General features: G+C 36.1%; 1 protein-coding gene across 4 annotated transcripts in view; it reads right to left on the bottom strand.

Annotated features, from left to right (window-relative positions):
• Positions 1-4,030: 4,030 nt before the first annotated feature.
• The window catches only part of UBE2V2 (ubiquitin conjugating enzyme E2 V2), a 30,078-nt gene continuing 21,468 nt past the window's right edge, over positions 4,031-12,640 (bottom strand). The window contains exons 3-5 of one of the 4 annotated variants that reach the window (XM_052786969.1): positions 11,709-11,834; positions 5,073-5,130; positions 4,031-4,899 (exon numbers count right to left, since the gene is read on the bottom strand). In XM_052786969.1, the coding sequence (XP_052642929.1) occupies positions 4,850-4,899; positions 5,073-5,130; positions 11,709-11,834 (234 nt within the window). In that variant the 3' untranslated portion in view covers positions 4,031-4,849. Of the gene's footprint in view, positions 4,900-5,072; positions 5,131-11,695; positions 11,835-12,640 lie in introns of all 4 variants that reach the window. The other 3 variants (XM_052786972.1, XM_052786968.1, XM_052786971.1) reach the window with 3 other exon arrangements.

Genomic DNA, 12,640 nt, shown 5'->3' with positions numbered 1-12,640 from the left:
TGGGAACAAGCAAAAAGCAGCTGATGAAAACCTTCTTTCCTTCCTTGTTTATGTCTGCATAGCCATTCCTTTAGTATTTCTGAGTTAACAACATATATTTTTTTAAAACCCAAACTGCATAGTTTATACATTATAAAACCATGTTTACATTTTATCCATACTGCATATATTAAAAGCAGAAGGTTGGGATGCTTCCTTTAAGAAATGGTGAAGAGTCATAAGTTTGTATAGAAAACATGCATTATATCAAGAGATCCCAAGCACTGGTTATTTGTGCATTACCTCAACATCATCCATTAAGTTATCCATTTATACAGTTTGGTACTAGTATAAATAATAAAAAGGCTTTTTGTATTTCTCTCTATTTTAAAATGGTAAAGACTGAAAAACTTCATGGAACTGTTTGAATATGGGAATGCTACTTGAGAGTTGGTATATGGCACGTATTTTATAGAATGCAATTCACTGTACATTCATTTAAAACTGTTTATCAATTGAGCTGAAGGTATTCATCCATTTAGTTAAAAAAAGGTTACAAACCACATTAACACTAAGGTAATGTAGAAAGCTGGTATTTTAACCACTGAATTGAGTACTCATTCCTGTGAAAGCTGAGATCAGCTAGTGAAGTGTTTTCTTTTATATTTTTTTAAAGCAGCCTAAGTTATTTTCATACTTCCAGCATTACAGGCAATACATCCTTCATATGATTTTAGCCCATGATCAGCTGAGTCTGCAACAGAAAAGGTGTAACACACTGTTTCAGGGAATAACACAATCACCAGAACAGATGATTTCTTTCAGAAAACTCTCTCCCACAATTGTTTCCTCATGTAAAGTTAACACAAGATGCATTAGTTTTAAAGCTTTTTTTTTTAAATTAGTATTTAATTTTAAATTAGTATTTTAAATTAGTTTAAAGTATTAAAGAAAGACCACAGGCATTCATCATGTTCCTCCAATACCTCCTGACCTCAGAAATCTTCCTAGGCTTCATGAAAGAGTTCTGAACACATTATTGAGGAAAATTTATGAGAAACATATTTTTTCCCACTGCTTCACTTCTATCTGGAATTTTACTTGCATAAAAGAAAGAAGACCAACAGCAGTCTTTTTTTATTACAGTAACACATAGTTAGACTTGCTTAATATCAGTTTATTTCTCCTTCTCTAGCAGTTGAGACTAGCCACACCTGGGGCAATCTGGCTGTTTTCAAAAACTAGAGGTCAGAATAAAACCAAGTAGTAGTCAGACACCCTGCCTCTGTCATAGGATGATTACCAGGTGGCCTGCTAAATGAGCCTTCTGCATCAAAAAAATATTATAAGAGAAGTGTAATAAATATTTTTAGGCCCTGAATTATTGTCCCGAAAGCTACTAAATAAGAAATACATTTCCACAAACTCACCATATAAGTAACCATGTAAAACACAAATACTTGTCCAAATTACACAGTTTATTATTATCATCATAGTTGATCAACTGTCATAGGATGCACTAAAATTTTCCTTTAGGTATCCCCTATACAATAACAAACATTTAGGAGGAATGTGCATTATGCATTTATTTCATAATAGTTGAGGGATTCATTCCTGACTCTGTCTCGCTGGGTGTCAAGTATTCTCAATTTGCTTTCAGGAACATGAGTGCAATCAAGGCAGTTGGTAGGTGCACACCTTGCAACATTTCATGTACTTTATTATCAATGAGTAAGGCACATTATTTGTAACGTGGATATTTCCGTAGGCTTGCTCATTATATCTTAAGGTTTAGCTTAAGCATAAATTATACCATCTTTGGGGTTTTTTCTTTGCTTCATAGTAAACTTATCCCTCCCTCGAACAACCAAAATACAAGAACCTTGGCAATGCTTCAGAGCACAACGCTAGTTTAAATCACAGTTGATGACCACCAACATGATACAAATTTTCAAATGCAATTTGAAAAAAACATTATATTTAGAACTTTTGCACTTTGCCCCTCATACAACTGGCTTAAAATGGTGCTTTACTTTGCAAGATGTACAAATACAGTTTTGAGAAGAAAAAAAATACACACTTGCTAACAATAGCAAATTCAAATCTTGCCAAAAGAACATAACATAATTTAAACACTTACAAGAGGAAAATTAAAATTTTGGCATCTAAGTAGGTTACCTAAGAGAAACCACAAGAACATGAGAAAACATATTACTAAGTGAACACTGATCAGACAGGGATACCTGTAAGACAACGTAACCTTTCTGGAGAATAGTAAGCAGCAGTGCTTCAAAATCTTCTTCAGGTAATAAGAGTTTCGAGGAGGCTCTTGGCTTTATGCAGTAGTCAAAGACATTTTAAAATTTTGTAATTAGTTACACTTAGACTTGTTCCAGTGTGAGCAAAATGGAAAACCAACAGTTAAAATCACTGCAGGAATATTTTTACAGTCATCCTTTACATTACATACCCTGGTGTCAGAGATCAGGTCAACTCCCTCCTCCACTTTTTTTTTTCTTCTGCAAAACGTTATCTGGTTACAGCTGGATATGCAGATTTTCACAGATACAAATGGTTAAGACTACAGACAAGGAGGAGTAACTGTTGCAGGATCAACTTGCACCACATACAAACAAGCAAGCAACCAGCCCTTTTTCATGCTCCATGAATAAGTCAGTCTCTTAAATTAGGTTACCAAACATGTAATAGTCTATGAGTATTTCTCATTCTCTCAATAGTTTATGCTGAAATTTTCCCCAAAATTCACATCTCAGAACTGTACAGTTCCATTATTTTAATTGATTAAATATAGATTAGCAGTATTAGTGTATGAAAAAAAGATTTAATGGCAACAAAATAATTCAAATCAAGTAAGAAAATGTTGCAATGCACTTCAGCCAAACCATCACAAACGATATGTTATATAAATACAGACACGAGGTAGCTGGCAGCTACAAATCCACCAATTCTGGAAGTGTCCAATTTGTCTAAAAAGCATAAACTGACAAATACTAATTAAACCTTTCCATTAAAAAAAAAAGAACACCTAGTTTATTGCTTTTAAACGTTCATTCTTTACATCAGAAATAGGCAAAGGCATATTCAAGAAAGTTACCTGGCTGTTGATGGCTTTTGTTTATATTCACTTTTTCAAAAGAACCACTAAATAAAATTTTGAATGCAAATAGCTGACTTGCTCCCAATGTTACATGCTCTCACCAAAATAAACAAAGGCTTGCATTTTCCAAGAGGGGGGTGGGGAAAGAAGGTATACTTTCCAAAAGGATAGCATTAACTACTTTCTTATGAGAAATCAGTAACAGAACTAAAACCAGAGCTCCCACCAGACAGAACACATTGAAAAAAACAGACCAACAATTGCAGGAGAGGCAGAAAGCATTCTAGCTACAAAGACAGTGGTGTCATGGCATATGATACACAGAATGCAGATGGAAATATGATGATCTGTACCACAGGTGTAATTTTTATTAAAGCTTCCTGAAGCTTCTTTTTTGTGTGTTTCAGAAAAGGCAAAAGTGGAACAGACAAGAAAAAAAGGCAAGAAACATAAAAGAGGAAAAGATGCAAGAAAGCAAGAATCAAGGCAGCAACTGCAAAAGCAACACAAAGGACTGAGAAGTAGGACAGACTTCAGCAATGTGGTCTGAAAACTGCTCAGAGATCAAGTAAGCAAAGTGGAAGTTATGCTCATTTCTCAAAAGAATCTGGAGGGGAGGTGATGCAGAAGTGGGTAGGCAAGTTTTTTTTGTTTTTATTTTGGGGTTGGTATTTTATAGATATATATATAGAGAGAGAGAGATATACAGTGCAAGAGATTTCTTGTCTAAAGAAGTGGTACTACAGGTGACAGAACTTACTCCCCTGCCACCAATGGAATACCTTGACCTCTCAAGTAAACTAAGCATACAAAAGTGGTAAGAATAAAAGGTGCATGTAAAACCAGCAGCAGTATTATGTTTGGCTTTCCACTACTTCTGCAAGTTACTGTACATATATTACATCACTATTATAGAAATGGCACAGCCTCAGACACTTTCCACATTTTATTTACATTTTAAGACTAACTTTAATCTCAATCACATATCCATACATTTCCTTTGTTTCACTAAAACTTAAATGCATGGTTTATTAGAACAAAGACTGTAAACAAATATTTGCCATGTCCGATACATGTAACACACAGGAGCTGCTTAACAGAAATTAATCCCCCCATTTTATAAATACAGGTATCAAAACAATCCTGAACATACTTTGTGACACTACTAGTAGTCGGCACCCACACCCTTGCAAAATTAAACAAGATGAGCAACGGTATTCACTGTACCTGCTACTTTAAAACAAATTTAACTGCAGCTCTTTTACTAAGCAAGATGGATAAAGCATGCCATTTATATTTTGCCTTCTCAAGAGATTATTTTCAGAAACATATATTATTCCACAGCAATCTGACACTTTCTGTCATGCTTTCATCTTGTAAAACCTGAATTCCAATTTTAGGCTATTTCAGGCTTATGCTTAAATGACAGTGCCTCGATAAGAGAAAAAAAAATAATTGTGCTGCCTTTTTCTCCCATAGTGCCTGAAAACATATTGGGCATACATATATTATATATATTCTTACAAATGTCCAGGTCATGTATACCAGCTGAAATTCTTTTAATGTGTGGGTGTTTGCATTGTGAGATTTAATCAAGACATTAACATGAGTAGAAGGTTGTTGTTTTAAGACAGAAGTTTGAGAATCAGCTAAAATTAATTGTTGTAAGTTTGTCCCTCTGGAGGTTGTGGAAGCTTCATATTTTCTTTGGACATCATTAGACGTCTTAGCTCTTGAAGTACAACTTTAATGCTATAAGAATTTTGCCATTTTGCTAACACTGGTATGCTCCGTGCATCCACCTGGAAATAGAAGAGAGAGTTATAAGTTATGATGAAATACAAAATCTCTACGTAGATAACTCCTATTGACCTAATTGTTCTAAGAAAGGGTCTAAGCATTCCCTGACACTTTCTCTGTGGCATAAAGTCCCTGTGTTCATAAAATATTTTAAGGAAAACAATCATATACTTACACAGATACAGATTCTGCAATAAGATCCATGCAGGTGGACCCTTCCATCTGTGCTGATACTAGTATTAGTGAGAAGGAAAACGGGGTGGGGGAGGAGGAGATCAGCGAACCATTCACTGCAAAACTGGAGCCGTATCTTGTAAAATTTATTAATTTGTTTCAAATTACCCCCCAAAAAGAAAAAAAAAATCATCTTCATTATGCCAATACGTACACTTGGGTTTTCCTCAGTTCTTTAAAAGAACCTGCCACACAAGAGTCCGTAGAATAACTTGCTAAAGGAAAATTTCCCTTGTTTTTCCCTTGCTACAAGTATTGTTAGTGATTTATTTCACATCAATATTACATGATGCTTCTGATACATAAAGAGTCACTACGTATACTAAGAAATGGCTTGAAATATTGAAATAACTGATTCATAATGTTTGGACATTTCTTAGTTCTTTGCATCCTTCTTACAGTAAGTCATCTTATGGAGCCATGAAGATTACTGTACATCACTTACCAATTTGAATATGAACTGAAAGGAAAGGACATGGGACTTCTCCTATGCGTTTATAAAACCTGTGGGACAATTTACACAATTATATTATAACAGGGAGGTTTCCATAGGAAAGTCAGCAATTGAAAGTCAGCTTGGGAATTGTTTTGGCAGCAGGTAAGTCCTGGCCACCCAGCCCCTGCAAGGAGGAACTTCAGAAGACAGAGGGGCGTACAGATGTGCAACTGCAAAGCAGGCCCATGGGCAGGAATAGGGCTATTGCATGCTACTGAATTCCATTGGCAGAGTAGCACAGGCAGCCCACATGGCTATAGAAGTGCTGGAAACCACTGCTTTATGATTTAGGCAGCATAAAACATCAAGAAGTTTCTTATCCCATCTTAATTTGGGCAAACTGAAAGACAAAACAACACTGGAATCAGAAATAAGAACGTTAAGACAGATGTTTTATTTCTAGATTGTTTGAAGTGAGGCTGTCTATTTTCAGAACACCAGATGAGACTAAACCTTTTTGCAGGAGGAAACTGAGGCCAAGATTTAACAACGTGCTGGCTTGGGCAGCAATACTAACCCCCAAAACTTCTGCTCCCCCTCACAAGGCCCTGTTCCTTTAACAGTACTACTGCCTATCAGCTCAGGTGAACCATGAAATGTATGTGGAGCTACTTTCCAACTTGAATTGACAGAACTCATCCAGTTTAAAAAAACACCTTGGAAAGAAGTCCCTAAGCAGGATCCTTCATGCAATTCACAGCTCAGCACTATAAGCATTTCTCTTCACACAAATAATGTTCTGCTCTGAGTCAGGAACCCCTTTAAGTCAGCAGAGCTGCCAAAGACAGCATATCATCAAACTACAGTATAAAAGACAGTCAGATTACTTATTATTGCAAACATTAATAAATTAGGAAGAAAAAGGGCATCAAAAGGAAAGGTCCATTATGCAGCAAGATCATGCCAGTTTAAAATACGCATGAGTGTATGACCTAATCCAGAAAGGTTTTGAAAGTAACACTGGTCAGACCATCATTGTAATTCCTGGACTACTACTACTTCTTTTTTAAAGGGGTATTTGGTTTAATGTGGTAGGTAAGAGCCAGTATCAGAGCAGGATAATCCTTGCAACTGGAAAACAGGTTCTCTTTTCTTAAAAGGCAGACTATTAGATAAAACCAATAGTGAGTAAAATGGAAATTCTGATGAGATCACCTGTGTTATCAAGTAGCAGCTTAAGTAAGGCATCATTTAGCCTGAATCTTTGTTCTGAGGTACCAAGCTCTTACAGATATCTCTTCCTCTCCAATCCTTCTAGATAAGATTAAAGAAGGACACTCCAGAGTTTCTATCCAACGAGCTGGACCCAGCAAACTAGGAACAACATGAATTAATGTCAAAAGTTAGAATAGTAAATATAACACTACTCAAAATTGTTCTCCATACAGAAAATGCTATGCAAAATGCATGAGACCACCATTTTTCCTCATGGGGTCCTACAGAAAGAAGAAAAACTTCATGGGGGTTAAGTAACAGAAGAAACGAGGGCTCAGATCTTATGTTCCCTTAGCATATAGCTGCAGATGTTTAAGAGCTTATTTCCCCCCGCTCACACACAGACACACTTATTAACATTTGTTAGTACTTCTCTGCAGCTAACCTGACATCCTCTTCAATTTAACAAAATGGAACAAAATGTGAGAGTACTCCCTGAATGCTTTAAGTCCTTTGGCAGACCAGTAGTTAAAAAATTTCCATCTTAGTCTGAATCACAATACTTTCTACTAAAGTGGCTGAGGAGAGATCACATTACGTGTCACTGACCTGCCAAAAAAAAAAAAAAAAAAAAAAAAAAAAAAAAAAGAAAAATCAATAATCTCCCTGAGAAAAATAAGAGGGAAAGAAGCCACAGTAAACGACTATCTAGGACAAGGTAATGGTTGAAACAGAAGATTTCCCAACCAGGAAAGATGTGCACTTAGGGGTGGAAGCCCATATGATAATAAACTGTTTTAGAAGACCACTGGTAAACCAACATGGATAAGAAGAAAAAGGTAGGTTTAGTTTTCTCTCTCAAACCTACCAAAACCTAAAATAATTATCTGTTCAGATAAAGACTGGGTTAGCAAAAAATGGCTGGAAAAGCAGTTGCTCTGGGACTCCTCAAATGAATGTCTATCTTCAGCTTGGCAATTCTGCTTTCATATCATCTTCCTTCTCCTCAACTTTGCCTTTGTAGGCTCTCTCAAGCCTGGAGATCTGCCTCAGTTACAGCACATAGCAGTTAGTCACCAGTGCTGTTCAAGCAATGCAATTCTACATACACTGGCTGTACTGGAATATGAAACCTGATCACTTAAAAATAAGCTCCTCCAGCTTTTCTTTCTTGGCTGGGAATTTGTAACAACAAACTCGCAGACTGTAGACTCTGCTTTAATAACGTTATGAATGTTTTCTGAGTAAAGACTGCTGCAACATGACATTTTCATTGCTGTTTATCTCAAGTCTCTTTTCTGCAAGTCACCAGCTTTTTTCATGACATCTCACAGCAGTAAAGATTTTGACTCGGGTTCTGTTTTCTGTGTTGCAGAATTTATTTCCAAGTTAGTGCACAATAAATTCACTTTATGAAGAACAATAGTAAGAAATTCGGAAGAATGACACAAACTATGTTCAAATCACACAAAAGCAGTAGATAATATTCAAGGACACATCCTGGGACACAGAGGGAGAAGTTTCAAGGTCACATAAAAGCTAATAAAGCTGAAAACTGCAACCTGAAGACTATTTTATTCTGAGGGTACCTCATTGTAAATCCTTAAAGAACAGCAAGAGAAGCAACATGTATAATGCATAATTTTTTCTAAACAATTGAAATTAAAACAAATAATTTTACACAATGTTGCAAAGGATTCAGTGTTTATAATGTTCCCAATATCTTAACTTTAAGAAGTAGCAAACTGCTTAGTCTACAGTAAACATACTCAAAGCTGTAACTGGACAACAGTTTACAGGTTTATAGCTGACAAAGTCCCAAGCGAGTTTAAAGGAAACAAGTATTTCCAGCTGTAAATGGTATCTAGATGAACAGAAGTGATTGCAAATCCTGGAAGATAGACTGCTGAAGAACGCTCTCACAGATGCAAAAATCAGACATCCTCAAAAGACCACGGCTAAATAAATAGCACTTCAGAATGCAACCTGTGTTTTACCAGTACAGGATACACAAGTCTCCAAGAGAAAAGACCCCGCAGCGTTAAGAATGATAATTTCAGTACAGTTTTACAACAGTAATGCCATTAGCACATAAAGGCATTTTGTCCAGCCCTACATAAGTACTTGGACTAGCTTTTCTGAACTTAGTACCCTAATTCTGTATAGAAATGCAGTAGCTCCACAGGCAAATTGAAAAGCAGAAAACCACAAAAACTAACTTGCAGATAAGAAAAGGCAATTTAACAGCATGACTCAGAGCATGTAAGTTTAGTCTTTTGAGGTTAAATACTCTTGAAGTAGCCCTCTCCTTTCTTGCACTAAATTTATTGAACGGCGATCTCTGGGAGCCCTGAGGATATGCTGCTGATGGAAAAGTTACATATAAGCAAAACTCCTCTCTCATAAAAATCAAACAGAAAGTCAGTAAACTTGTAACTGTCAGTATTAATAAATTCATGACACATGTGCACTTTTCATGCAAAGCGTAAAGGGACTTGTAAGTCAAGAAGGCTGAGAACCACTGCCAACAAGGCAGTACAAGACTAGCTTCCTTACAGCCCCGATAACTCTAGCACATACCCTTCTCCCCTCTCTACCATTCACAGTCCAACTCAAGAGAAATTATCACCCTCTGAACTCACGCTGGGGGCCCTACTTTCCTTAGGTGTTAACTGGCACACATGTTGTGTAAAGTGTACCTTAACAATGTTACAAATGTTTTGAGTAGTATGATAACACTGCTAGGACATTCAATTTCAGTGGCTGTTATCTCAGGTCTCTTTTCTGCAAGTCACCAACTTTTTCATGACATCTACAAGCAATGTGATGACAAGCTGGCCACATGTCAAAAAAACAGGATGCATGCAGAAGCATGGATAGTAGAGCTTGTCTGAAGATGAAACCCTGTCATTCATTCAAAGAATGCAGCAAACCGCTTATGATCTATTAAGTGAAAGAGGATCAGAAAGTGGAAGAGTGGCTTGAAAGAAACAAGAAGGTACTAAAACAGGAAGCAGCAATGGGAACTGTTCCAGGATGCTGAACATGCCCCCTGGTTTATCTGACAGATTGTAGTGAACTCTAGTGAGCACAATGACGAAATAACCTAAAATGCAAGATATCAGGACAATGGACACATAAAAAAATTACATAAGGAATGTGTTTTAAATTCATTAGTTATGAAAACTGTTTTCATTAAAAATAATTAGTCCTATTTAAATCCATTAAAAAGACAAGTTATGCATTTGCATAGCAAATCCTTCATAAGATATACTTGTTTATAGAACTGTTGGGGAAAAACTGAATGAAGGTTTTGTACAAGCTTATAAACTTATTAAACCCAAATTTTCCTGTAGTGATGACGGGATTTTAACACTGCTTTTAAAACGACCAGGCGTATTTCCTGTCACAGTACCCACACTGCTCTTCAGCAAGCTGAGGGAGTGTAGACTTCTCCAAACAAAGGCTCAAGCCAAATGGCCCGGTATACGTGAGCATTCAGGCTCTGCAGGTCTGAGATTCTGCTTCCGGAAACCAACACCTATACTCTGAGGCATGCACAGATGAAGCAATGAGAGCATACTTCTTTAGTGATTCAGAATAATACATGTTACTAGGGAGAGGTTTGAAAATAGTATTACAAACAAACCAAAAGCTCTGCTGCATTCCAGATTGGCAGCTTTTGCTAGTCACAACCTCTTAATAAACACATATACTCAGGCAACAAGCCACAGTTGTGATGGAGGGCAACAGCTGGTTTTTAGATAGCAATTTTAGTAAGATCTTCAGGTAGAGTAAAATTGTTAGCTATGCAAGAAGTACCTCCAAATTAATTTTAGATTATTCCTGAAGTGTTAGTGCACTGGTTTTGGAAGACTGGCTAGTACACCACCCTACCACCTACAACAGCTCAACTGAACCCCTGAGAACCTCTCCCTCTGCTATAGTCATTGAGATACTAAAGCTTCACATTTCAGTGCTGTTAATTACACAAATGCAAGTCCATCTTTCTTTTAGATCTTGCAAAATATTTAAAATCCAAGGATGCTCTGACTCACCTTTAAGTATTACCTTAACCGATTACTTTGCATTCACTAAAAACAAACGTACACACAGACAAGTGCGATATATTCTTGTATTTCCTGCTGATATACGCATATACCATTGTAAATACAAGATGGCTCACACCTCTTTTCACTGAGCAATGGGGTACCTCAGACTTAGTCACAGGATTAAAGTATCTAGTGAATAATGGAGTAACAAGCTTCCTTGAGCTGCTGTCATTGCTCATGTACATGAATTCATCCCACTCTAAGTGCAGGATCAGTGAAAGTAACTCACGGCAAATTGATCTTTAAAATGAAAGTGATTACCATCTATATCAAAAGATCTTAAGACTGAAGCTCAGAATCACCTTGGATTTGAATAAACCCAGTACAAAGAAAATAAGAGTTTAAATACATTGGTTCATTACAGGTAAGTTACTACATCCAGAGCAAGACTCATCAGTAATAACCTCCATTAATTAATGGAAACATCAGATGAAGTTTGTAATACTCCTGTTACAATATCAATCTAATCCTCTTTTACAAGAGTATTACAAGGGAAATACCTACACATGGCTTAAACACTTATTTTTTTTCTGTTCAAAACTAAAATCTTCAGCTTCATTTAAAAGAAACAACTGTTTCAATACTATAAATAATGCTCATCTCATTGATAAGCCACTAAGAGCCACTAACATATTGTAAATACCTGAAGATTTGAAGTAGTAGGCAACCAAAATTTGATTTAAACCAAGTACTTATATCGTAAAATTTAAATATGAAAGCTCTGTCCAACATGCATATTCCTCACCTGGGTTTTTCACAGAAATAATTTATAGTACAGATTAACAACATGATTGATCTTACCATTTCAACTTACCATTCCATTGGAATTATTTATTCCATTCATATTAATTTTAGTTACAAATCTAACTGTAGGAGGTGCTTCTGGATATTTAGGTCCACACTCTACTTTCAGACTGTATATTCTGTTTTCATAGTTTGTCTAGAAAGCAAAGAGACAGACTAATGCATCTTACTGAAAGCTGAATATTAATACATTAAAAAAAAAAACAAAGCAAAGGCAAGAGGAAAAAAGATTAAGAAATATGAAATAATTATAACTCTGTTAATATTACGTACTAGTTGAATGTACCTGGATTACTGATTGATATTCCACTGTTTTGGTTATATTGATTACTTGATGAATATGTATAAATTACACTACTTACTGACTATACCATACAAAAGTTTTAACAGAATACAATTCTTATTTTACTTCACATTTTCTATTATCCTTCCTACCCACCTGCATTCCCAAAACAACTTTGGCGCAGTAGGGGACTGAGAGAAAATCAATAATCTTTAGGAAAATTACCATTTTCCCCTGTAAAAAATTATCTAACACTGCAAAAAACCTGGAAATGGAGAAGGACGAAGATGCCAATAACCCAACAGTTAAGACAACCAAGAACAAGATGAAAATAGTATTTGCAAAAAACATATTCTGGAAGTAATTAACACTCCAGAAGATATCTAAAACTTCCATAGCTGAGGATTGCTTGGTTTATTAGAGTATTTATGAACTTTGGACAGTAAAGTGACAGCTAGTTCGCAGAAAACATCACTCCAAAGTGACCATGGAACAGATCATTCTAAGTGCAAATATATTTTGAGAAAGTGCAATTAAAATGAATATTTTTTTTTTTTTTTAACCTTGTCAAATGGGCCACGCACAATAAAAGGTATCAGTGGCTTTGCTGGTCATGGATGCACACGCCTCTGCTCCAAAAGGAAGATAAACCCAGTTTC

The sequence above is a fragment of the Harpia harpyja genome, chromosome 5 (assembly GCF_026419915.1).
Source record: "Harpia harpyja isolate bHarHar1 chromosome 5, bHarHar1 primary haplotype, whole genome shotgun sequence".
Lineage (NCBI taxonomy): Eukaryota > Metazoa > Chordata > Aves > Accipitriformes > Accipitridae > Harpia > Harpia harpyja.
Note: the sequence above shows the minus strand (reverse complement) of the source record. Positions and strands in the feature narration are given on the sequence as shown.